Source organism: Budorcas taxicolor, chromosome 17 (assembly GCF_023091745.1).
Source record: "Budorcas taxicolor isolate Tak-1 chromosome 17, Takin1.1, whole genome shotgun sequence".
Lineage (NCBI taxonomy): Eukaryota > Metazoa > Chordata > Mammalia > Artiodactyla > Bovidae > Budorcas > Budorcas taxicolor.
Window position 1 is genome coordinate 44,559,199 of NC_068926.1, and position 22,599 is coordinate 44,581,797.

Genomic DNA, 22,599 nt, shown 5'->3' on the forward strand with positions numbered 1-22,599 from the left:
CCTAGACAGCATATTAAAAAGCAGAGACATTACTTTACCAACAAAGGTCCATCTAGTCAAAGCTATGGTTTTTCCAGTAGTCATGTATGGATGTAAGAGTTGGACTATGAAGAAAGCTGAGTGCCGAAGAGTTGATGCTTTTGAACTGTTGTGTTGAAGACTCTTGAGAGGCCCTTGGACTGCAAGGAGATCAAATCAGTCCATCCTAAAGGAAATCAGTCCTGAATATTCATTGGAAAGACTGATGCAGAAGCTGAAGGTCCAGTATTTTGGCCACCTGATGTGAATAACTGACTCACTGGAAAAGACTCTGTTGCTAGGAAAGATTGAAGGCAGGAGAAGAAGGGGACGACAGAGGATGGATGAGATGGTTGGATGGCATCACCGACTCAATGAACAGGAGTTTGAGCAATCTCCAGAAGTTGGTGATGGACAGGGAAGCCTGATGTGCCATAGTCCATGGGATCACAAAGAGTTGGACACAACTGAGCAATTGAACTGAACTGATCCTCCTGGAATTTGATTTGCTCTTCGGCTGTGTCCAAGCCAAGATCTTTGTGGATTGTTACGGGTGTAAAACTTGCTGGTATTTCTGTGAAGACACTAATTATACTTAACTACAAAATCTTATTGCATCTGCTCAGTTAGCTTCTTTTCTTTGGGTATTTGTTCTTCTGTTTGTTGTATCTGTTGTTTGTCTTCCCAAGGTTGTTTTTCTCCTATTGTATGTTGATGTACAGCTGTCTGCTCCTTTTTGCATTTTGAAATTGCTCTACATGCACCTCCTGATAGGCTGACTTTAGGGTGGGTGAGAGATGCTGATGGGCGGGGACTGTGCCCTTTGCTCCCTGTCACTTCTCTGGTGCTCCAAGTGCCTGGGCCTTCTGCTGGCCCCACCTTTCCTGTCAGTTCCTGCCATGTCCATCAGACAGGGGTCCCTGTGGTCCTGCCACCTAGCACAGATGGTACCTCAGGCTACTCTGTGCCCCTGGCTGCAAGGCCTCATGTAATGGTGCCCTTTCCCGGCTGATGTGTTCTGTGGGTTCGGTTTTTCCCAAACTTGAATCTGACTGCTCTGCATCTACTAGAGATCCCTCAGCTCTCAGGTATTTTGCGTGTGTGTGTGTGTGTGTGTGTGTGTGTGTGTGTGTGTGTGTGTGTGTACTTTTTCTTTTTTCAACATCCTTGTGGGTGAGAAGGTGATCACAGATTCTTCCCCCCATGCTGGCCTGCGTGTGTGTGTGTGTGTGTGTGTGTGTGTGTGTGTGTGTGTACTTTTTCTTTTTTCAACATCCTTGTGGGTGAGAAGGTGATCACAGATTCTTCCCCCCATGCTGGCCTGCTCAGGTGCCGCCATGCAGAAAACAAGCACATTCTGTCTTCACCCCACCTACCTGCCTGCTGGGCCTGATTGGAGAAACCCCTTCTTTGGGGATAGCTGTAATGCTGGAGTTCCTGAATATTTTGTACAATGTGGTGCTTTCCTGTAAAGGCCACCTGTTGGACACCTTCCTTTATCTCACTGGCTGAGTTTTGGCAGCCCTCTTATTAGGCAGGGCGGAAGTGACTTATTTTTCCGAGAGTCAGCGTGGCTGTTTGTGTGTTTCTCCAGGCACTTAAAGAAAAGGCCGAGCTGCAGGCGCAACTGGCTGCTCTGCACACGAGGCTGCAGGCGCAGCTGGAGCACAGCCATAGCAGCCAGCAGAGGCAAGATTCACTCAGTTCAGAAGTGGACACCTTGAAGCAGTCCTGCTGGGACCTCGAGCAGGCAATGACTGACCTGCAGAACATGCTAGAAGCCAAGAATGCCAGCCTGGCATCCTCCAACAGTGACCTGCAGGTGGCAGAGGAGCAATATCAGAGACTAATGGCCAAAGTGGAGGAGATGCAGAGAAGCATCCTCAGTAAGGACAACACAGGTGAGCGGTCCCGCATCTGCCCCTTAGTTCTATGCAGGTACCATGGGGCTGTTCCCCTGGACGTTTCGTCTCATCTGCTCTGGTTGTCGTTCAGTTGCTCAGTTGTGTCCGACTCTTTGCAACCCCATGGACTGCAGCACGCCAGGCTTCCCTGTCCTTCACCATCTCCCAGAGCTTGCTCACACTCATGTCCATTGAGTTGGTGATGCCATCCAACTGTCGCATCCTCTGTCATCTCCTTCTCCCTGTCTGCTCTGGGGACTGACCTACTGTCCCATCAATGTGCTGAGGGGTTATTGTCCCTTCTAATTTGTACATGAAGTGTCCACTTGCCTAATGGAGTGTTGTCTTTGGTTGAACTTGTGGAATTCTGCATGTTTTTGCATGCGTGTCAAGGGGTGGCTTCAGTTCAGTTCAGTTCAGTTCAGTTCAATCACTCAGTTGTGTCCGACTCTTTGCCACCCCATGAATTGCAGCACACCAGGCCTCCCTGTCCATCACCAACTCCCGGAGTTCACTCAGACTCATGTCCATCGAGTCAGTGATGCCATCCAGCCATCTCATCCTCTGTCGTCCCCTTCTCCTCCTGCCCCCAATCCTTCCCAGCATCAGACTTTGTTTCTGTCACCAGTCACATCCACAGCTGGGTATTGTTTTTGCTTTGGCTCCATCCCTTCTTTCTTTCTGGAGTTATTTCTCCACTGATCTCCAGTAGCATATTGGACACCTACTGACCTGGGGAGTTCCTCATTCAGTATCCTATTATTTTGCCTTTTCATACTGTTCATGGGGTTCTCAAGGCAAGAATACTGAAGTGGTTTGCCATTCCCTTCTCCAGTGGACCACATTCTGTCAGACCTCTCCACCATGACCCGCCCGTCTTGGGTTGCCCCACGGGCATGGCTTGGTTTCATTGAGTTAGACAAGGCTGTGGTCCTAGTGTGATTAGATTGACTAGTTTTCTGTGAGTATGGTTTCAGTGTGTCTGCTCTCTGATGCCCTCTTGCAACACCTACCATCTTACTTGGGTTTCTCTTACCTTGGATGTGGGGTATCTCTTCACAGCTGCTCCTTACCTTGGATGAAGGGTATCTCCTCACCGCCGCCCTTCCTGACCTTCAACGTGGGATAGCTCCTCTAGGCCCTGAAATGGACTTTGGACCTTTGATGGTTAGATGTAATTGTTTCCACTCATTCTGTCTCCCTGGTCGTTTGTTGCTTGGAGGGCTAGACCCGCCTGCTTATTCCAGCATTGCAGATGCTGTTTGGAGTATTTAAAAGCAACACTGAGACAGTGACTAGTAAATACTTCTTTTTCCTCCATAAGTTCAGGTTTTGGGTCTAGCTGGGTCCCTAGGGGAGCCCCCTTCAGAATGATAGACAAATGAAAGTGGAGTCTGGGAGCCTTAGTGGTAAGTGAAGGACTTGTGGGATCCTTCCCTCGTGCTCTCTGCTCATCCTGGGGACGCACACTCCATTCCCAGAGTCCATGAGCCACCCACGTCCAGGCACCAAGAACCTGGTCTGTGGGCTCAGCATCTCCCTGTGCACTGCGGGTAGGGGAAGGGTGGGGGGTTGGAGATGGGGAGAAGGCACTCAGAGCACAGGGGCGTGTCAGCCCAGATCCTGGTCCTCCAGAAGCCTGGATAGATGACACCCTCATCCTTGAAGTCTGGGAGCCTGAGAGATGGGGAGTGGTGCGGCGGGATGGCTGTGAGGGACCAGGTCTGCCCACGTGGAGTCTTGGTCATAAGACTTGTGAGACTAGGTTTTGGATCTTATGACAGAAAAGAAAGAGTGACAAGCTGCTGTCACAAGAGCTTTATCCTGATACTGGGGAAGCGGGGGAGTGGTGGGGAGCACCAGCTGAGAAATATAACAGCCTACTGTTTTTAGTCTCTGGGCATTTTATGATACCCAGTCCCTTAAGAAAATTATTAATATAATGTTCAAAAAGTTCTGTAGTGCTCAGGTTGCAAGGTCTGACCTGACCAGAGCAGGTCAACAGTGACCCGCACACAGTATAGTGCCAGCTGGGTGGGGGATTTGGGGTGCAGGGGATGCTCCAGTTGCCTTCCTAAAGCCCTACCATGCTGAACTTTGAGGCACATCCGTTCTCAAGGATTTCAAGAGCAGAGGTTGGATTTCCCAAGATTAGGGGTCATGAATCCTGTCATTTTTTTTGTTTCATTTAAAAGTTTTAGAATTTAAAATTGTAAGTGTTTTCTTAAGTGTTTGGTGAAATTTATTTTTTAAATATTTGACTGGTTTTGTTTGGACTCTGACTTGGGTTTGTGCTGTGATTTCTTGTCTGTTCCCCCTCCCATCATCCGTGTTAAGAGTTGACCATATCAGCAAACCAGTGGAGTTTCTTGTGGATACCATTCCTGAGTTTGTTGATGACTCACAGACTTCATCAGGCCAAAGTCTCAAGCCAGAAAGCTCCCAGACACACACAGTCGCTCTCCCTGTTTGCAGATTCCCTAGTTATGAATTCACCAACTCACTGAATTTAATCTACTCAGAGCTCTTTCTGGTTGTTTACAGACAGGTGCAGAGCAGAGAACCGTGGGGGTTGCCTGATGTACAAGGTGCAGTTTTTCCAGTTCACTTCTTGTTCCCCAAGTGCCCTTTTATGGTCGATTTAGTGCCATTTTTTTGTTTGTTTATTTTTGTGCTTTTGGGGGTGGTTTTGCTATTTACAGTAAACCCCAGCATTGTCTGTGTTCCTAAGTGCAGGATGGTTTTGGTGCACTTTTCAGAGAAAATCGTTATGCTAGACAAGCTTCATCCAGGCAAAGGTTAGGTGCTGTCAGCTGTCAGTTCAGTGTTAATGAATCCACAGAAAGTGAAGTCAGGTGTCTTTCAATAGAAGCACATGTAAAACAAGGTTTTGTGTTATTAGTTGATGAGAAGTGACCAGACCCCAACTTGGATGGCCCTGCTCCAGGGTTAAGTGCCCTCGCTTGCACTTTAGACATCACTGCTGAAGAGAAGAAGAACCAGCAGGTCCCCGCTCTGCGTAGGCCGAGCTTCCCAGGCCATGCGGCGGCCTGAGCACTGTGCTTGCCTGTTTCAGTGCACGACCTGCGGCAGCAGATGACAGCCTTGCAGAGCCAGCTACAGCAGGTGCAGCTGGAGCGCGCCACACTAACCAGCAAGCTGAAGGCATCCCAGGCCGAGATCGCGTCCCTGCAGAGTGTCCGGCAGTGGTACCAGCAGCAGCTCGCCCTGGCCCAGGAGGCCCGGGTCAGGCTGCAGGGCGAGATGGCCCACATCCAGGTACGGCCCCCACCATGGCCAGAGGGCCACACTGCATGACTTGTGTGGAACACTTGCTTTTCCTCCATATTGAAAAGACTTCTGAGTTTATATTTCACAGAAAGGTTTTGTTAAAATCTGCTGACCACCTGTCTAGCTCACACCCCATGACATGTAGTCACTGCCTTCTGTGATCTTCTGACACAGCTTCTGCTAGAGCATTTTAAATTCTAAAGTCCCCCTCTCTGGGACATCTTGTGTTCCTGGCTCTCACTAATCCATCCCATCCCCTCTCTGAGGGGCACCTGCTATCTGAACCCAGCTATCGCATCCATGCCTGCTGGGGTCCTGGACCCCTTACACCCCAGCTCTCTCGCCTTTCACCACCTCCTGTCTTGTGTTTCTGACGTGCAGAGAGCACAGTACACGCTGCTTCCCAGCGGAGCTGCTCCTTCCTCCAGCTGCGTGATCACTGGATCCTTCCAGAAAACACTCATTTCCCGGACCCTGGAGGAAACACTTCCCACTCTGTCTTTCCATGTTGTTAGGGTGCAAGCATGTTGGCCCCTGATTCTGTGTCAGTGGGAGCAGGTGTGGGTCCAGGTCTGCAGGGTGCTCTGGAGGCACTCCGGAGTGGTAGGCAAATTGCTATAATACACTTTGCCCCAAATCTCAGGGTTTGGACTAATTGGACCAATTGTGAAGGTGCTGATGGTACCTTGGTCAGCCTGTCTTCTCTTTGAATTTTGCTGTGGGTTTTATCACCTCCCTTTTTTTTTTTTGTTTGTCCAGATTAAATATTATAATTTAACTTGTTAAAATGTTCAAAACATTGAAACTTTATTTCTCAAGTGGAGGATATGAAAGTACTTACTCCACCAAAAACTCTTTTTTAAAAAATCTATAATCTATAAATATACAAAAATTTATGTTTTTTTGGCAGTACCATTTCTGGTAATTTTTATTTTCATAAGTTTTCTAACACAAAAATTAATTTTTAATCAGAAAAAGTTATCACAATATATTGCTAAATGAAAACAATTATAAAACAGTAGCACAGAATGTGATTCAACATGTGCTATTTAAAAAGAGGACCGTATAGATAAGCATTTGTTTACATACAGTGTAGGTGGAAATAAATCATTGCAAATCAATGCAATTTTGAAGCTATTGTGGATTTTTTGATGCATAAAAAAATTTAAAGAAGTGAGATTTATGTGTCCTGACATAATTCAGAAATGGCATTTGGAAGACAGAAATGGAAGATTCCAAGGAAATGGCAGTTGGAGAGCCATAGCTTCTTTATTCAAATACCTGTGGCACCCAAGTTCGTATTCCTTGATTAGAGTGTGTAATAAGTTTTTGCCCTCTTTTCCCAGTAGCATAGATATGTCCCAGGAATGCTCAGGCTAGAGGAGAATGCAGGGTGGTCTTTATTCTTTTGTTACCTTGAAATAAAATCCCGGCAAATTATGCTTTCCCTTGTTCTGAGCACCTTCTATTTTAAACCCTGAAGCTCACAACGTCTGGCCGCACCTGGCGTCTTACAAGTCTTGGAGCATTCACACTGGCTCTGGAAGGGATGTGCTTGAAGGTCTGGGTCAGACACTGAGTGGAGAGCCAGTGCCTCTTCCTGGGAATGGCCAGGGTCAGCCTGATATGTCCAGGATAGTCAAACATTGAGAGGGCAGGGCCCAAGATGTGTCTCCCCATAGGTCAGTTCATTTGATGGTTAGATTCCTGGCTGTCCCTGCCGCCCAGATGAGGGCCCTCACCTCAGGGGCTCAGAGATACACCTTCAGTGGAAACTATTGTGCAGGTCTTGCAACAGAGCGCACTGTCATAGGGGTGATGAGCACTGAGTTCTGGGCTGCTGGCTAGCCCCTCTGAAGCACACAGAAGCCGGATGGCCCGAGTGTCACAGTGGCTGCCAGCAGCGAGGCCCCGCATGGAGGGGTCCTGGGGAACGGCCCTTCTGGGTGCCAGCACTATGCAGAGACCCTGAGGCCACCAGAGTGAGGGGCTGGACTGGGCTGGGCTTGTGTTTGGAGTCTAGCAACCTGAAACTTTATGTTGTTTTTCTCTGAAGGTTGGACAGATGAGCCAGGCGGGCCTTCTGGAGCACCTGAAGCTTGAGAACGTGTCCCTGTCCCACCAGCTGACGGAAACCCAGCAGAGGTCCATCAAGGAAAAGGAGCGCATTGCCGCCCAGCTCCAGGGCATTGAGGTGGGCCAAGCTCCTTCTGGGTCTTGGGGTTTGGGTATTTTTCTTTTACGTTGATCAAGAAAATAAAACAATACACACATATACATGTGAACATTAGTACTATATATGTACATATGTCCGTATATCTTTTAAAATGTCCTTTTTGAACCATCTGCAGTTATCTAAGGTTTCAGCATTCTGTCCCTCATGTTCGCTCTATGCCCATCCCGTCTCTTGTCTCTTGAGTTGTTAGTGGTAACCTGTGGCCCTTCTGTGAGCTGCCATCTGGGCCAGCCTAGTTCAGCCCTTAGCCTACATTAACATTTCACCCTCCAGCACCCACGAGGAGTAGTTAGGACCGAGTTCAGCCATCTCCGTGGATTATCCCCGGGGAAGGAGATGCAGAGGCTTTGAACTGTGCTGTTTGTCAGCTCTGAGGCCCTGGACTTAATATCTTAACCTCTCTGGGCTTTGTTCTCTTTGTATTAAATGTGGATAATACGTGCTTCACAGGCTTTTTGGAAAAGTAAAGGCGAACAAGGGTCTGCGGCATCCCGGCAGTGTATTCAGGGCAGTTTTATGCCGAGAACATCAGTGGTCTTTTAGGAGCACATGGAAGGTTGGCATCCTATGACAAGAGTGGTCCCTGCCTCCCCATGGGCGCCTTTGTCCTCACAGATGATGTGGAAGTTAAAAGACAGTCATGTTTTGTCAAACATATGTTTCAAGGGCTCAGTGTCAAAGAACTGAGAAGATTTTAAGTTATAAGCTCATGCTTTTTTTCCTAAGAAAACACCCAGATGTTCAGTCTTATCTACATAGTCATGATGAATGCCATATTTGCCCCATTGGCCCTGATCTCTAGTTTTACCAAGTGGCATCAGGAAATAATCCTGTGGAAGAGAGTGTGCCATGTATCACACCCCAAAATGGGGATGTGCTGTACAGCCTGTCTTCGCACAAGTGGTCGTCATGGCATTTTCATTCATCACTTTATCCTAGTTCTTAAAACCGGGTGGACCGCTTGCTTCTGTCTTCAGCTGGGTCCAAGAGTCAGCAAGGGAGTTGTGGGTAAAGGAGTAAGCAGCTAGCCTGTCTCATGGGCAGCAGGAGGACACCAGCTTTCTGCCCTCTTGTCACTTTTGGGCTTTCTGTCTGTGGGTCGTGGACAGGTTGGTGATGGAGACCAGGGCTTCTCTCCAGGGTAGTTGGTTTGTCTGCTGAATCTGTAGCCATCAGGTTATCCTCCTTTTTAAAAAATATTTCTTTATTTTGACCATGCTGCGTTTTCCTTGGTGCACGTAGGCTTTCTTTAGTTGTGGGAAGTGGGGGCTGCTCTGTTGCAGTGCACTAGCTTCTCGTTGCTGTTGCTTCTCTTGTTGTGCGGCACGGGCCCTAGGGTGCACTGGCTTCGGTAGTTGCAGTTCCTGGGCTTTGGAGCACAGCCTCAGTAGTTGTGGCACATGGGCTCAGCTGCTCTGAGGCGTGTGGAATCTTCCTGGCCCAGAGATCAAACCTATGTCCCCTACGTTTGGAGGCGGATTCTTTACCACTGGGCCACCAGGGAAGTCCAAGTCCTGCTTTTTAAGAAATTTTCTTTCTTCTGGGCCCAGGCTGACATGTTGGACCAGGAAGCTGCCTTTGTGCAGATTCAAGAGGCGAAGACGATGGTAGAGGAGGACCTGCAGAGGAGGCTTGAGGAGTTTGAAGACGAGAAGGAGCAGCTGCAAAAGATGGTGGGCTCGGCGGCAGTGCTGGAGCAGCAACTGGAGCAGGCAAGCACCTGCTGGGGCTCTCGTCACTGCCCCGGTGCCACGGCCAGCCTCACGGTGCACATCTGTGCTGGTCTGTCCATCTTCTACTCATGTTCTGTGCCACAGCTTTACACCGAAGGCTGCCTCCAGAGCATCCATCCAGATTGTTTAAAACCTGAGCACGGAAAAAGTAAACTCTTGGAGCACACAGTGTTTTTGTTCAAGAGCAGTCACATTGACTTTGGTTCCTCCTTTTCCAGGTGAAGTTGACTTTGCATCAGCGAGACCAGCAGCTGGAGGCTTTGCAGCAGGAGCACCTGGACCTGTTGAAGCAGTTCACCTCAACGCAGGAGACTCTGCAGACTAAGGAGCAGTCCCTTGGGGACCTGCAGGTGCGCTACGATGAGCTGCAGGCCAGGCTGGAGGAGCTGCAGGGGGATGCTGCCTCCAGAGAAGATGCCATCCAGGCCCTGCAGAATGAGAAGATCGTCTTGGAGGTGGCTCTGCAGGCAGCCCAGAGCAGCAGAGAGGAATTCAATAGAGGGGTGAAACGCCTGGAAGAGGGGGCCCAGGACACGTCGGACACTTTAGAGCAGTTGAGACAAGAATTAGCCATCAAGTCCAGCCAGGTAATGCAGTTTGCTGTCACTTTATTATGAATGGAAATCATGCATACGAGAAGTAATGCTCATTGTCTGGCCATTCATTTTATTTGTTTGGTCCTGTTTTGGAACACCTTGCTTTGTAAACATGGAGGAACACTTGCAGGGCAGGGCCCAGGGCTCAGTGGGGAAAGGGTCCATAGCCTCTAGTGTGGTACTTCCAGTCCTGGGTCGGCGGCTGGGTGTGGAGATGGCTGAAAACTAGAAAACAGTTGTTTGAGGCTTTGAAAGTAATCTGCCAAGAAATGCTGGTTTCAGTCACCTACGATGAGGAGCTCAGACTTGGGAAAAGCCGCTTAGAACTTCGATTTTTTTTTTTTCCTTCCTGGCTGCCTGACTTTAGTGTGACCTCCAGGACACATCGACAGAGTGGATGAGGGTGGGGAGATGGCCTGATGGTCCCACACCTGGGAGCTGCCATGCTGTGATGCAAGCAACCAGTAAACAAATACAGAACAAGAAAACTGCAGGGTGTGGAGGAAGCAGAATTAGTGTCGGGAACAATGTTGTCTTCAAATCCTGTTCCCTGAGCATCAAAAGGAAGTCAGTGACATGTTTTCTCTCCAAGGAGTAGGTACACTTTTTCTGCAGACACTGACTGACTGTTACCTTCTAGGACAGGATGCTCGGAGGCAGGTTGTTGATGCCTCTGTGCACATGTGTCCCCCCGAGACACAGGGCCCTCCTGGAGCCATCAGTGTAACATCTGCAGTCATGTCCCTCATAGGTGGAGCACCTGCAGCAGGAAGCTGGAGCTTTGAAAAAGCAGACGCAGAAAATAAAGGAACAGTTTCTTCAACAAAAGGTAAGAATATGTGGTTAGTTTTCTTTCCACAAAACAAGTGCATGAAGAAAATCCTATATGTTTAATCTTATTACTGGAAAGAAATCACTTAAGAGGAAGGTAACAGCTAGGCTACAGGTTTTTTAAGGCACTTCACTGATTCTAAAACACGTATCTCACCCCTCCCATTTTTATATCTCTGAAGTCAGGTGCATTTTCAGGATGGGCTTGGCATCTGTTATCTCACGGATTGTGTGCCCTGCCACCACGTAGCATGAGCACATGTTGCTTCCACAGAGCCCCAAGCCTCTTGTTCAGCGTGTCTTTGATAACGGTCACACCACTGTCTAGCATTGAAATAAGGTGTTTCACGTTAGTGAAGCCAATTCTGCTCTGGACGAATGAACACAGAGTGTCACCAAGAGTCCGAGGAAGGGCGACTGAGAATGTTATAAGTGGTGGGGGATTTTGTCACTGAGGTGCAAGCAGGGGTGCCTTCAGAAGTCAGGCAGGGCAAGTAGAGGGAGAAGGAATGGCCACATTCCCCCAAGAAGGTGACATGGTCAGGAATCCCAGCAGCTGGCGTAGTTGCTATGTGTCTCACCCAGACATGTTGAGGACTGTAAAATTGTGACATCTCAGTGGGCGGTATCGTGCATTTGCTGAAATACATTATCTTCACTCCCCAAAAGTGTTGTAGATGTAAGCGGTGAGTTTTTTTGTTTATGCCATTCAACCCCTTGGAAGCCCCACCCCACTGGCTGCAGCTTCTGTCTTTGTTGGGCAGGTGATGGTGGAGGCCTATCGCCGCGACGCCACCTCCAAAGACCAGCTCATCAGTGAGCTGAAGGCCACGAAGAAGAGGCTGGACTCAGAGGTGAAGGAGTTGCGGCAGGAGTTGATGAAACTTCAAGGGGAGAAGAGGTCCATGGAGGTGGAGCACTCACGCCTGCAGAAGGAGGTGTCACAGGTCCAGCAGCAGGTGGTGGATCTCGAAGGGCACTTGCAGTTGGCACAGAGGGAGCGTGACGAGATGGAGACGCAGTTACAGGTTTGGGGGCGTGTCTGATGTGTGAGGGCTCAGCTGAACGTGCCTGGGGCTGTATGGTGGGTGGGCAGGGACATGTGGAGAGGTTTTTAGAAAAGTAACCTGGAAAAGGCCCTCCTGGAGCTCAGATGCTGGAGGGTTGGGAGGGGTGGTCCAGGCAGATATACAGATACAGCTGTGAAGGAGGCCTAGAACCAGCGTCTGAGAGCTGGAGAGTCAGCAGAAAGCCAGGGGGCTGCTGGGTGTGGGATGGCACAGGAGTTCTGTGCGGGTGGCAGGGTGCATGAGGAATACGCTGGTTTGTGCTCTAGGTTTTAAATGTGGTGCAGCCGGATTCGCTGTGCATGCCCGAAGGCCCCTGTGGTCGAGGGTAGGCAAGTGTGGAGGCAGGAGCCCGTGAGAGATGGTGGTGGCAGTATCAGAGGGTCTCCGGAATGGGACGGGGAGAGGGAGACCTCAGGCCAGATTCTTGCAGCTGAGGAGCATGGCAAGTGTGAGAAACTGAGGCAGACGGTAGACCTGGTAGAACAGTGGGCAGGGAGTCAGACCAAGGGCTTTGTCTTACATGTGACGTGTCAGAAATCCCACAAGCAGGCCAGGCAGGGTCTAGCGGGGCAGGTGAGCTGGAGGCCACAGCTGAGCGCTGTGAGGGTACAGGCGGAACAAGAGGGCTGGGAGCTGTGGGAGCACAGGGCTCACTGAGGGGCTCAGTCTTTGAGGGCCAAGCTGGGCCTCGGGGCTGGTGCTCACTGCACAGGGGGAGACGGGGCAGTGGGTGAGGCCAGGAGGGGGCACAAGGCTGCCCCGGGGGCGCTGGGAGAAACCAAGGAGGGGCCTGGGGGCTCTGGCAGGGAGTCTAGTGGGGCCCCCGGGTGGGATCCGGATGCCAGAGGTTTCCCCACTGGCCAGTTCTTCTCACTTGTTTCCACCACATTCCTTGGCACAGGCAACTCAGGATGCTCCTAACCTTTGTTAAAGTTGTCACTTACCTCAGGACTCTGTCTGGATCTTCCTGAAAACCCGTGTCCTGTAAGGCAGCCCTGAGAGGGCACCATTTACCCGCGAGGAAGCTGGTCCCAACACTGGGGCTTCGGGTGGAGGGCCTGACGCTCCTCATTTTGTCTTTTCCTATCTTTCTTTGAAGTCTTTGCAGTTTGATAAAGAGCAGATGGTCGCTCTGACGGAGGCCAACGAGGTACTCAAGAAACAGATAGAAGAGTTGCAGCAAGAAGCCACGAAGTATGCGGGCAGGGCATGTGCTGGGGGAGGTCGGGCGGGGTTATGTACCATGCAGGGACCCCAGTACTCTCTGTCCAGCTCTCACTGGTCCACACCAGGGGACCCCAGCATGGTGTGTCCAGCCCTCACTGGTCTACCCCAGGAGGCTTAGGTGTCAGAGTCCAGATTTAAAGCTGCAAAAGTGATTCCATCCAGACTTGATGGTTACACGTGGATGTGCCAACATAACATATCTTTTCACAAACACTCCCTTGTCTGTTTTTGTTTTTGTTGCTTTCTCGTGTCAAGAACTTGTTGCAATGCCCTTCCTGCACCAGCTCCCTGCCCAGGGCGGACGCTTGTGTTGGTCCCCCTCGGCCCACGCCAGGCCCTTCCACTCCCAAGGTGTGTCCCACAGCACTCTGCTCTGGTCAGCCACTGTTTTACTGTGAGCCTGAATGTTGAGTTTCTTGCTGCTAATCAGGAGGATCGCTGGAAGTCTTTCTTTTTGGGAGGAGGGGACTCTTTCTGCCTCCACCAAATCATCTAAACAGCTCCGAAAGGGGAGCGGGGCAGTTGAAATGCAGTGCTAGGCTCCTCAGGGGCACCCACCAACCACATCCTGAGGAGGCAGATCTGAGCAGTGGCGGAGCTGGACCGAGTGGAGCCGGGACAGCCTCCATCCAGAGCCCTAGAGGAATGGGGCTTGGATGGACATGTACTTCGCGTGTGCTTGGTGTGGCATGTGAATTCAGAGGTGAGCTGAGATTCCTTCTGTCTCTGCCACATCCCAGGGCCATCACAGAACAGAAGCAGAAGATGAAGCGTCTGGGTTCGGACCTGACCAGCGCACAGAAGGAGATGAAGACCAAGCACAAGGCCTACGAGAATGCAGTGGGCATCCTCAGCCGCCGCCTGCAGGAGGCCCTCGCGGCCAAGGAGGCGGCCGAGGCCGAGCTGAGCCAGCTGAGAGCCCAGGCAGCCACCGGCGGCAGCGACCTCACCTTGCATGTGGGTAACCTGTTTGCTTCGGCCACTTGCAGAGACTTGGTGTAGGGGCATGACGTTTATAGGCAGCTCCCCTCCGAAACCGTCTTAGAGGGTCTAGAAAAGCAGTGTGGGGCAAGCGTGTGGGCAGTGTTTTTCTCAGATACCTCATGGTCGTGAAATGACCAGGGACCCCGATGAAGTGTGTGGAGTGGCCCCTGCTCGCTCCAGTCCTCCTCTGCCTCATTGTGGGGAGGAGGCTCTGTAAGTAGGTGAAGCTCTGTGAGCGCATGAGTGCAGCATGCGAGGGCCTCAGGGTGAGGGTTGGAGAGTCCAGAAAAGCTTTTGGGAAAGGTGACGTCTGAACTCGCTTTCAGTGAAAGGGGGCATCTCAGCAGAGGGGTGCTCCTGTGCCGGCTGTGCTATGCGCTGGGTCTGGGGGCATGGGGTGGGTGGGTGTCTGGCTGCAGGGGAAGTTTGGGCTGGCTCTTGGGTGAGACAGAGCAGACTGAGACCCGCCCCGGGTGGAGGCTGGGGAGCCTCAGGTAGTAACGGCGCCTGAGGCGCTGGGAGCGAAGCGGAGGCGGCAGGATGGCAATGGGAGGAGCTGATGGCGGGGCTCGCGGAGCCCCGTGCCCCGTGGAGGCCAGCGCCGGGGAACGGGGGTGGGGGGTGGTGCTGGAGACAAGCCCATGGGTCAGATAGCATGTGCAGCATAGTGGATGGAAGTGGCTATGAAACGCTTGGCGTCAGAAGGAAGAGGGAATGTGCGCATGGCAAGGGTTGAGGGCTGCGTCCTCTGGAGCCTCTCTTCCTACTCTGGCATCCTGAGGGAGAGCCTGTGGGAAGGAGGGCAGGGCAGCAGGCAGGCGTGCTTGTCCTCTGTGTGTGTGTTTAGAGGGGTGTGTTCATACGTAAAGGACCTCAGGTTTCCCTTGGGGCTGCACTGCCACTCTGTGTCAGTCACAAGTGCCGTGTGTGTGTGTGGGTGTGGGTGTGGGTGTGTGTGGAGGGGGGTGTGTTCATACGTAAAGGCCCTCAGGTGTCCCTTGGGGCTGCACTGCCACTCTGTGTCAGTCACAAGTGCCCTGGTTCCCCAGATCCCGGCAATGTGGAGCCTACCATCTCCCTTCACACCCGCTAGTAGGCATGAAGCTCTGCCTCAGTTAATTTGTATTTCGTTTATTACCCACAGATTTTGAGTCATTTCACTTAAGCTTAGTATTTGTATTTTTTTCTCATATTTGTTTTTCTCTTCTATCAATTTGAGAATTCATGAGTTGGAGGACACTGTAGCATAGTGTGGTGTTCTCTTGCCAAAATATATAAATTCAGTATTCCCTCTCACACACTTACTTTATACAGTATCAGGAGGAGAACTTATTTGCAGTTTCCATTTTGTTTTAAAGTATCTGCTTAATTAATCTACTTACTTATTTGCCAAAGACAATAATTTATAGCTCTTTCTGTATTTTCAAAGCATTAACTGAAAAAGTTAGTCATTACTGTGTGACACCTGGTACTTCATTGTGTCTCTTGAAGGAGAGGGAAGGCTGTCACATGTGGCTGGCAGCTTCATGCCGTCAGTGGGCTGCCGTCAGTGGCAGCCTCATGCTGACGTGGGGGGCTTTGGTGAGACCCTAACCAAACGCACCTTCAATCCCGGCCGTCAGGAGCGGGTCCAGGTGCTGGAGGCGGAGCTGCAGGCTGTCAGCCACAGCAAGATGATGCTGGAGAGGGAGCTGCAGGAGGTCATCTCACTGACCGGCCAGGAGCTGGAGGAGCAGCGGGAGAAGGTGCTGGAGCTGGAGGACGAGGTAGGCCAAGCCCTGCCGTCCCACTGCCCAAGGATGAGCACTGCCCCATGTTTAGGGTCGGGGTACAGCCGAGCCTGAGTGCTTGGCCTCCACTCTGTGCTTCTGGGGGTTGTCCATCCACTCCCCTGGGTCTGACTACCTGCCCTGCTGGACACCCTTCATGCACTTCAGTGAGGCCTGCTGTGCCTGCTCTCACTCCAGTGTGGCAAATAAGAAACCCAGCCCGGAAGATCTCCACATAACCCTTAGGCTCAGAGACAGCTGTGGCTTCAGGTGGTGCCACGTGCTGCAGCATGGTGATGTCCCCTGGGTTCTGCACAGGGTCCCAAGGTGGCTGTCGGGAGCTGCAGGCTGCATGCACATTTCATGGTCATCTCTGTCACACTCAGCTCTGGGCCTGCCTGGGCTCCAACCTGGATGTGCTGCTCCAGAAGCCCACAGTCCACAGGAGAGGACTGGCTGTCGGCTGTGGGTCTAGGAGAGAAGCAGGCGTGGCCACAGCAGCCTTGCCAGCTGTGGAGCGAGGGTCTGCTGCATCTGGTGCTCAGCTGTGTGTTGTTGCGTTGTGGTATTATTCATTCGGTGCCTGGAGTACAGTGGCTCCAAAAACCGGTGATTTTGATTTGTTTCAGCTTCAAGAGTCCAGAGGCTTCAGGAGGAAGATAAAGCGCCTTGAGGAGTCCAATAAGAAGCTAGCTTTGGAACTGGAGCACGAGAGAGGGAAGCTCACGGGCCTCGGGCAGTCCAATGCAGCCTTGAGAGAGCACAACAGCATCTTAGAGACGGCATTAGCCAAGAGGGAAGCAGACCTAGTTCAGCTGAACCTTCAGGTATTGGAACTCATTTGCCGGAAGCAGGAGGAAACCTGCTACAGGCCAGGCAGACTCTGAGGGCCTTGGCTGCATCGTCTGTGCTTCATCACAGATGCCTGCAGAGTAGAGGCATGGAGACGGAGGCCCAGAGGATCTGCTGAAGCCTCAGCCCCTCTGCCTGTCCTGAGGTGGTGGTGGAGCAGGGGAGCTGAGCTTTAAAGGAACTAGACTCAGTCCCTAAGGTTCCCTGGGGGTGCAGAGGAGACCCTTTCCTAGCTCCGACCTGAGGGCCTCCTGTGATTCAGCGCTGGGGTTCGAACTCTGGTGGATGTCACCCTACAGACAGTAGGGTGTCAGTTCCTCAGCTCTGCAGCCCCTCTGGGTTTTTTACCAGCCCAGCCCAGCCCCTGCCTTGAATAATCCGGGCTTAAAAGAGCTTCCAGATTTTCCTATGTGCTAGTTCCCACCATCTGAGTTACCTTCCTCGCCATGAAGACAACTGCATTGATAACCCCGATTTATATGCATATTTTGGGCTCCTAACCCTATGTTTGAATATGATCATATGATTGTGCTCATGTGATCTGAGATTTCAGTTTTGAGAACAGTGTTCTCCAGAAGTAGAAATCTCACACTTTGCTGGCGTGTACCTTTGTTGATAACATGTCATGATGTCTTGTTCCCATGTGATGCTTGATTCCCTCACATGACCCTGATCACAGTGGCCTGTGCTTTCTCCCAGGGCTCTTCAGGCTTTGGAAATTTGATGTCCTTCCTTCCTTACCCCTCTTGGAATGTGCTGTAGGTGCAGGCAGTTTTGCAGCGCAAGGAAGAAGAGGACCGCCAGATGAAGCAGCTTGTCCAGGCCTTGCAGGCCGCACTACAGAAGGAAAAGGTGATGGTGCACGGCCTCGAGGAGCAGGTGTGTGGCTTCCAGCTGGTATCAGACTGCAACCTCACGGAGCCTTTTGGAATGTAACTTGTAAATGTCTAAAAACTCAGCATTAGTACCCTTGACTCATCAGTTCCCTTCTAGGAACTTCTCTGTGAATACCTTTGCTAATGGGTCCAAGGACAGGGTGTCATCATGGGGGGTTGGTGACAGAGCCTGGAGGGAGTCTCCGTACTCGTCAGTGGAAGAAAGGGCTTAGATTAAACTAAGGAGCAGTCATGCGGATCTAAGATATGTGCACAGAACTCCACAGCTGTGTCTTTGCTGGGGAAAGAGACCCTGCATGTAGTGTGGAGCTGAAAAGCAAACTGAAGAACAGTATATGATGACCCCATTTGTGTTAAAGAAGCACCCGAGAACAGTGGTTCTGGAGACCCGAGCCATTCTCGACATCTAGAGCAGTTTTCCTGGCTGCTGCCTTCCATGCTCAGATGTTCACTAGTGCATCAGGTGGCTCATCCCACAGAGAGGCCTGCCCCGGCCACCCCACAAGCGGAGTGGACCTCAGGCTGTAGACTTAAAGTTTTACCATCATGATGCATCATCTGTGGTTTCTGTGTAGCTCTTTCCTCATGAGAACATCAGCATCCTGGGACAAGGTCTGTGGCTAGTTTGCCCTCTTGTCCCCAGTGCCTTCTCAGAGCAGGTGGCAGAACACGTTTGTCGTGGGCACACTCCTGCGTGTGTAGGTGCATATCACCTGGGTTTTGCCACTTACTTTTACATTTCTCCATGATAATGCACTAGAGATAGAAGGAAATATTTTTTTTTATTTCATGAGTGAGACAGTAAGACATTCTTTTATTTAGTTTTTATTATTTTTTAAAAATATTTTTTGGCTGCACTGCACAGCATGTGGAATCTAGTTCCCCAACTAGGGATCTGAACCGTGCTCCCTGCATTGGAAGCACAGGGTCTTAACCATTGCACTGCCAAGGAAGTCCCCAGAGATTCTTTTAAAGTAGTACTAGTTTTAAGATATATTAAGAATATTGTTACGCGATCAATTATTAGCTTCTTCTTGACCCACATGTGCCTTGTTTGCCATATTTAATCTTTGCTTGCAGTTGCTGCATATCTGATGGTTCTAAACTGAGTCAGCAATACTCCCTGCTTTTCTGTCCCCCACCTTCCTGTCTTTTGATTTGTACTCAGGTATCACTTAATAGTTTTATTCTCACCTTAAAGAATTTGCAACTAGGCAATTTTTAACTGGAAGTGCTGGGGGGATGATGTATATTTGATTTCTTTTTTTAAGGGCAGTAATTGTAAATGATGCCTATTTTTCCAAGTACATTTGGTCTGATAGTCCTAATTGTAAAAATAGTACATACTAGCAACAATTTTTAGTGCATGTGGAGATTAAAGTATCTTGAATCTCTACCTAGTGACAACCACTGCTAACACCCTCTATTGGAGTTTTTTCCAGGTATATATGAGTTCTTTCTATATTCATTTGTCATATACTATAAATATTTTTTTTAAACTTCTTTTACATGAAGTACTTGCTAGTGTAGTTAGACAAGAAAACTAGAATATTGGAAAAGCAAATGAAAAATGTTGTTATATTCTGAGAATTTGCTTATCTTCTCAGAAATGTTGAGATAAAATGTTGTTAAACCATGAAAAAGCTAGTTACATCCTTAAAGGAAAATGAGCAGTAGCGTTGTTACACTTAGACGGTCTGATGGAAAGGTAGATTCTTCCTCAATACATAAATTATGAACAAAAGTAACAAGAAATATGCAGATACACTTGAGAATGACTGTAAGAACCACTGAGGCCAAGAAGGTTGAACATAACGGTTCGCTCAGCAGGTGCTGCTGCCACGTTGCATGCTTTCAGGCCAAGTGTGTGTTCAGTGCTTTCATCCTTGACAGGCACCTTGAAAAGCTGTGGAAGGAAGGCCTGCAAGAGCGGCTAGGTTGTGGGGGTTGGGGCAGCTGCCTCCACATGTGCTGCGAGGTTCTGCCTCTGTCCTTGACAGTGCTAATGTTTTTTGTTTTAGGTTGCTGCAGCCAAGGCAGAAGCGGGCCACAATCGCCGCCACTTTAAGGCTGCCACCTTAGAGCTGAGCGAGGTGAAGAAGGAGCTGCAGGCCAAGGAGCAGGAGGTCCAGAGGCTACAGGCAGAGGCCGACGGGCTCCAGTAAGTAGGATTGGGTGCCACCACCATCTCATCTCCAGTTAGCACCTTCGACACACCAGGGTCCCCTGTGTTCTAGCACATTGCTGGGCAGATCTCTGGAGGCAGATCTAAGGAGGAAAAATGCATCCAGTTGCTATCTCAGAATGCCTACAGCTTAACACTGAAACTTTGGCCTTGATGCTGTGTGCTCCCACTTTGTGCCTCGCTGGTCCTTCTGTAAGGACAGAGAGCCCTGGGGGCTGTGCCCACCACTGATGCTCACTGTGGGCTCCCACTGGGGGGGTCTCAGCTCAAACGTGTGTAAGCGCACATGTGTTGGGCAGTGCACATGCATTGAACTCTGTGACACTTTTCCTCCCATTGTAATCTATGATTGGGCACTCATGGAGAAGCCCTCCCAGGGGTTGTGAGCATTAGTTGAGCAAGTGCATTCACAACTCCTAGAACAGTCCCCATCCAGGGAGTGCGGTACGCGAGTTTTGTCCTTATGAATGTTACCCAGGACATCTAACAGTCAACTGAAAGCGTTTTGAGTGGGAAGGTCATTGGAAGAACGCTGCAATTTTATTCCTTCTCATTTTTTGTGCTAGGATCCAGGAGGGGAAGCACTCGCAGGAAATAGCAGAATTCCAGGCGGAGCTGGCAGAGGCCCGGACCCAGCTCCAGCTGCTGCAGAAGCAGCTGGATGAGCAGCTGAGCAAAGAACCCATAGGAAACCAAGAGGTGAGAGGTGACTCACTGGGCAGCTTTCCCTCCCCAGTTAACAGGGCTTACAGAACAAGACTCTGCTTGACACATTCACTTCATTCCCTGTCTTCTTGGAAAGGGATTTTTTTTTTCCTAAGTGTATTAAATGATACGAAGAGATAGAGTTACAGCAATTTTATAATGCAAGAACGCCATTTTAAAATTCTTTGGATCATGTGATGTTTTTCCATCTCTAGATGGAAAATCTCAAATGGGAGGTGGATCAGAAAGAGAGAGAAATCCAGTCCTTGAAACAGCAGCTGGACTTGACCGAGCACCAGAGTAAACAGGAGTTGGATGGAATACAGCAGTCGTTACAGGTACAGGTCATGTCAGGGCCCCAGCAGCAACCCCCCCAGCTCTTCCCAGTATCATGCCAAGCAGCATGCTACATGCACAGCAAGAGTTTTTGATGGATTGAGTGCTCACACCAGATCGTTCATGTTTCAGAAAGCAGCCCAGGTCAGGCAGCTGAGGGACACCGAGCAGAGAGACCAGAGCCCCTGGGCTGAGCTGTGCAATTGTCCCAGGAACGAGATTTCATTAAGTCCAGTATATGAGAGTGCAATTCACCAGTGTGTGATGAGCTTCTCTGAGAGGAAGTCTATGTACATACGGTCTTGACTGCTCGAGGATGGGATCAGGGTTGGGGGGTGGGGGGTGACTCTGACTGAGATTCCTACATGTGGATGGACAGCTTGTAATCATCAGAACTGCTTTGTCTTCTGTCTTGGGAACAGTTAAGCTTATTCTAGTAGCTGACCTTGGAATTTATACAAGGATTGGGTTCATTGTCAGATGTGGATATGGGAATGTTACTGGTTCCTCGGCAGAAGCTCTGAAGTTTGGATGGGAACATTGAGGACGGAATTGTAACTGGATTCTCTGCAGTGTAGACTCCTAGAGAGGAGTGTTGCTGGGAGGGGAGCGTCACACAAAAGCTTTAGTGTACAAAGCCAGGCTAGTAGCCCCAGCCCCTTAGAATTGTGACGTACAAACTAAGATTTGTGCAGTGTGCTTAAGATCTTTCAGTGTTTGAAAATCTATGACTCCACTTTCTTTAGAATATTAAATCTGAGCTGGAGATGGTACGGGAAGACCTGTCTATGACCCAGAAAGATAAATTTATGCTTCAAGCTAAAGTGTCAGAACTGAAGAACAACATGAAGACACTGCTCCAGCAAAACCAGCAGCTCAAGCTGGACCTGCGGCGAGGAGCAGCCAAGATGGTATGAGGCCGCCTGGGCCATCAGCAGGCCGTTGTAGACGTGTTGGCTGATGGTCGGCAGCCATTCAGTCATAAAGTTACATTTAATCAGTGTTGGGCAACAACCACGTGAAATGATGATGGCATATTCTTTTTGGACCACTGGCCAAATCTTTTTAATTTAGTGCTTTTTCTAACAGAACGTTGGCCTCTTTCTATGAATTCAGATGCCATTTTATTGTAATATGCTTTCCAAACCAAATGAGGGCATGGTTTGCTTGTGTTAACAAGAGTCCCTGGCCTTCTAGGTGAGCCCAGCTGGGACACACAGCTGCCAGAACAGGCTCGAGGGCCCAGGAACCCCTGAAACTGCTGTCATGAGCTCTTTCAGATTATCTGTTTACCCACAATTTGTTTCTCTCCTCAGCCTATGTAAATACTTTGCTGGTGCAAAGAACTTACTCAGATTCAGAGGTTTATTTAGCATGGTTTGGTTATCTATGGAAAAAGAAGTCCAAGGAAGGGGAGTCTTACGAGTTGGAAAATTGACTTAATTTCTCAGGGAAACTCAGAGTCAAGGCCTTGGTCTCTCTGGAAAGCCCCACCTGTGAGCTGTCATTAGGGGGCCTCTGGTCAGGTCCATGCCCCTGAAGAGCCAGGACTATAGTATTTGTTACATGGTTAGGAAGATTTTCTATTTAGCAGACATTTCCTGAACCCCCGAGGCTTCCAGCTCTGCGGAGTGGGAGTTGCCTCCCCAGAAACCCTTGGGGATCTGGGGAGGCGCCTCCAGAAGTACGTGTGATGGCAGGGACCCTTGGGGAAGGGGTCGGGGGGTAGGCCTCCAAGTGGGAAACTAGCCGTGTGCTTTGAAAAACAGAGAAAGGAGCCAAAAGGAGAAGCCAGCTCTTCCAGCCCCGTGACACCGGTGAAGATCCCCGACTGCCCTGTCCCGGCCTCGCTGCTGGAGGAACTGCTGCGGCCCCCTCCTGCCGTGAGCAAGGAACCCCTCAAGAACCTCAACAGCTGCCTCCAGCAGCTCAAGTACGAACCACACTGGGCTCCATGGCTTAGTCT

General features: G+C 50.1%; 1 protein-coding gene across 3 annotated transcripts in view; it reads left to right on the plus strand.

Moving 5' to 3' along the window:
- Positions 1–22,599, plus strand: part of GOLGA3 (golgin A3) — a 46,122-nt gene that overhangs the window by 19,646 nt on the left and 3,877 nt on the right. For all 3 annotated transcript variants that reach the window (XM_052654636.1, XM_052654638.1, XM_052654637.1), the window contains exons 7-23: positions 1,613–1,919; positions 4,999–5,201; positions 7,270–7,407; positions 9,000–9,161; positions 9,401–9,769; positions 10,530–10,607; positions 11,374–11,637; positions 12,779–12,873; positions 13,647–13,863; positions 15,513–15,656; positions 16,289–16,486; positions 17,274–17,390; positions 19,429–19,568; positions 20,159–20,291; positions 20,513–20,635; positions 21,380–21,544; positions 22,403–22,566. In XM_052654636.1, the coding sequence (XP_052510596.1) occupies positions 1,613–1,919; positions 4,999–5,201; positions 7,270–7,407; positions 9,000–9,161; positions 9,401–9,769; positions 10,530–10,607; positions 11,374–11,637; positions 12,779–12,873; positions 13,647–13,863; positions 15,513–15,656; positions 16,289–16,486; positions 17,274–17,390; positions 19,429–19,568; positions 20,159–20,291; positions 20,513–20,635; positions 21,380–21,544; positions 22,403–22,566 (3,017 nt within the window). The remainder of the gene's footprint in view (positions 1–1,612; positions 1,920–4,998; positions 5,202–7,269; positions 7,408–8,999; positions 9,162–9,400; positions 9,770–10,529; positions 10,608–11,373; positions 11,638–12,778; positions 12,874–13,646; positions 13,864–15,512; positions 15,657–16,288; positions 16,487–17,273; positions 17,391–19,428; positions 19,569–20,158; positions 20,292–20,512; positions 20,636–21,379; positions 21,545–22,402; positions 22,567–22,599) is intronic.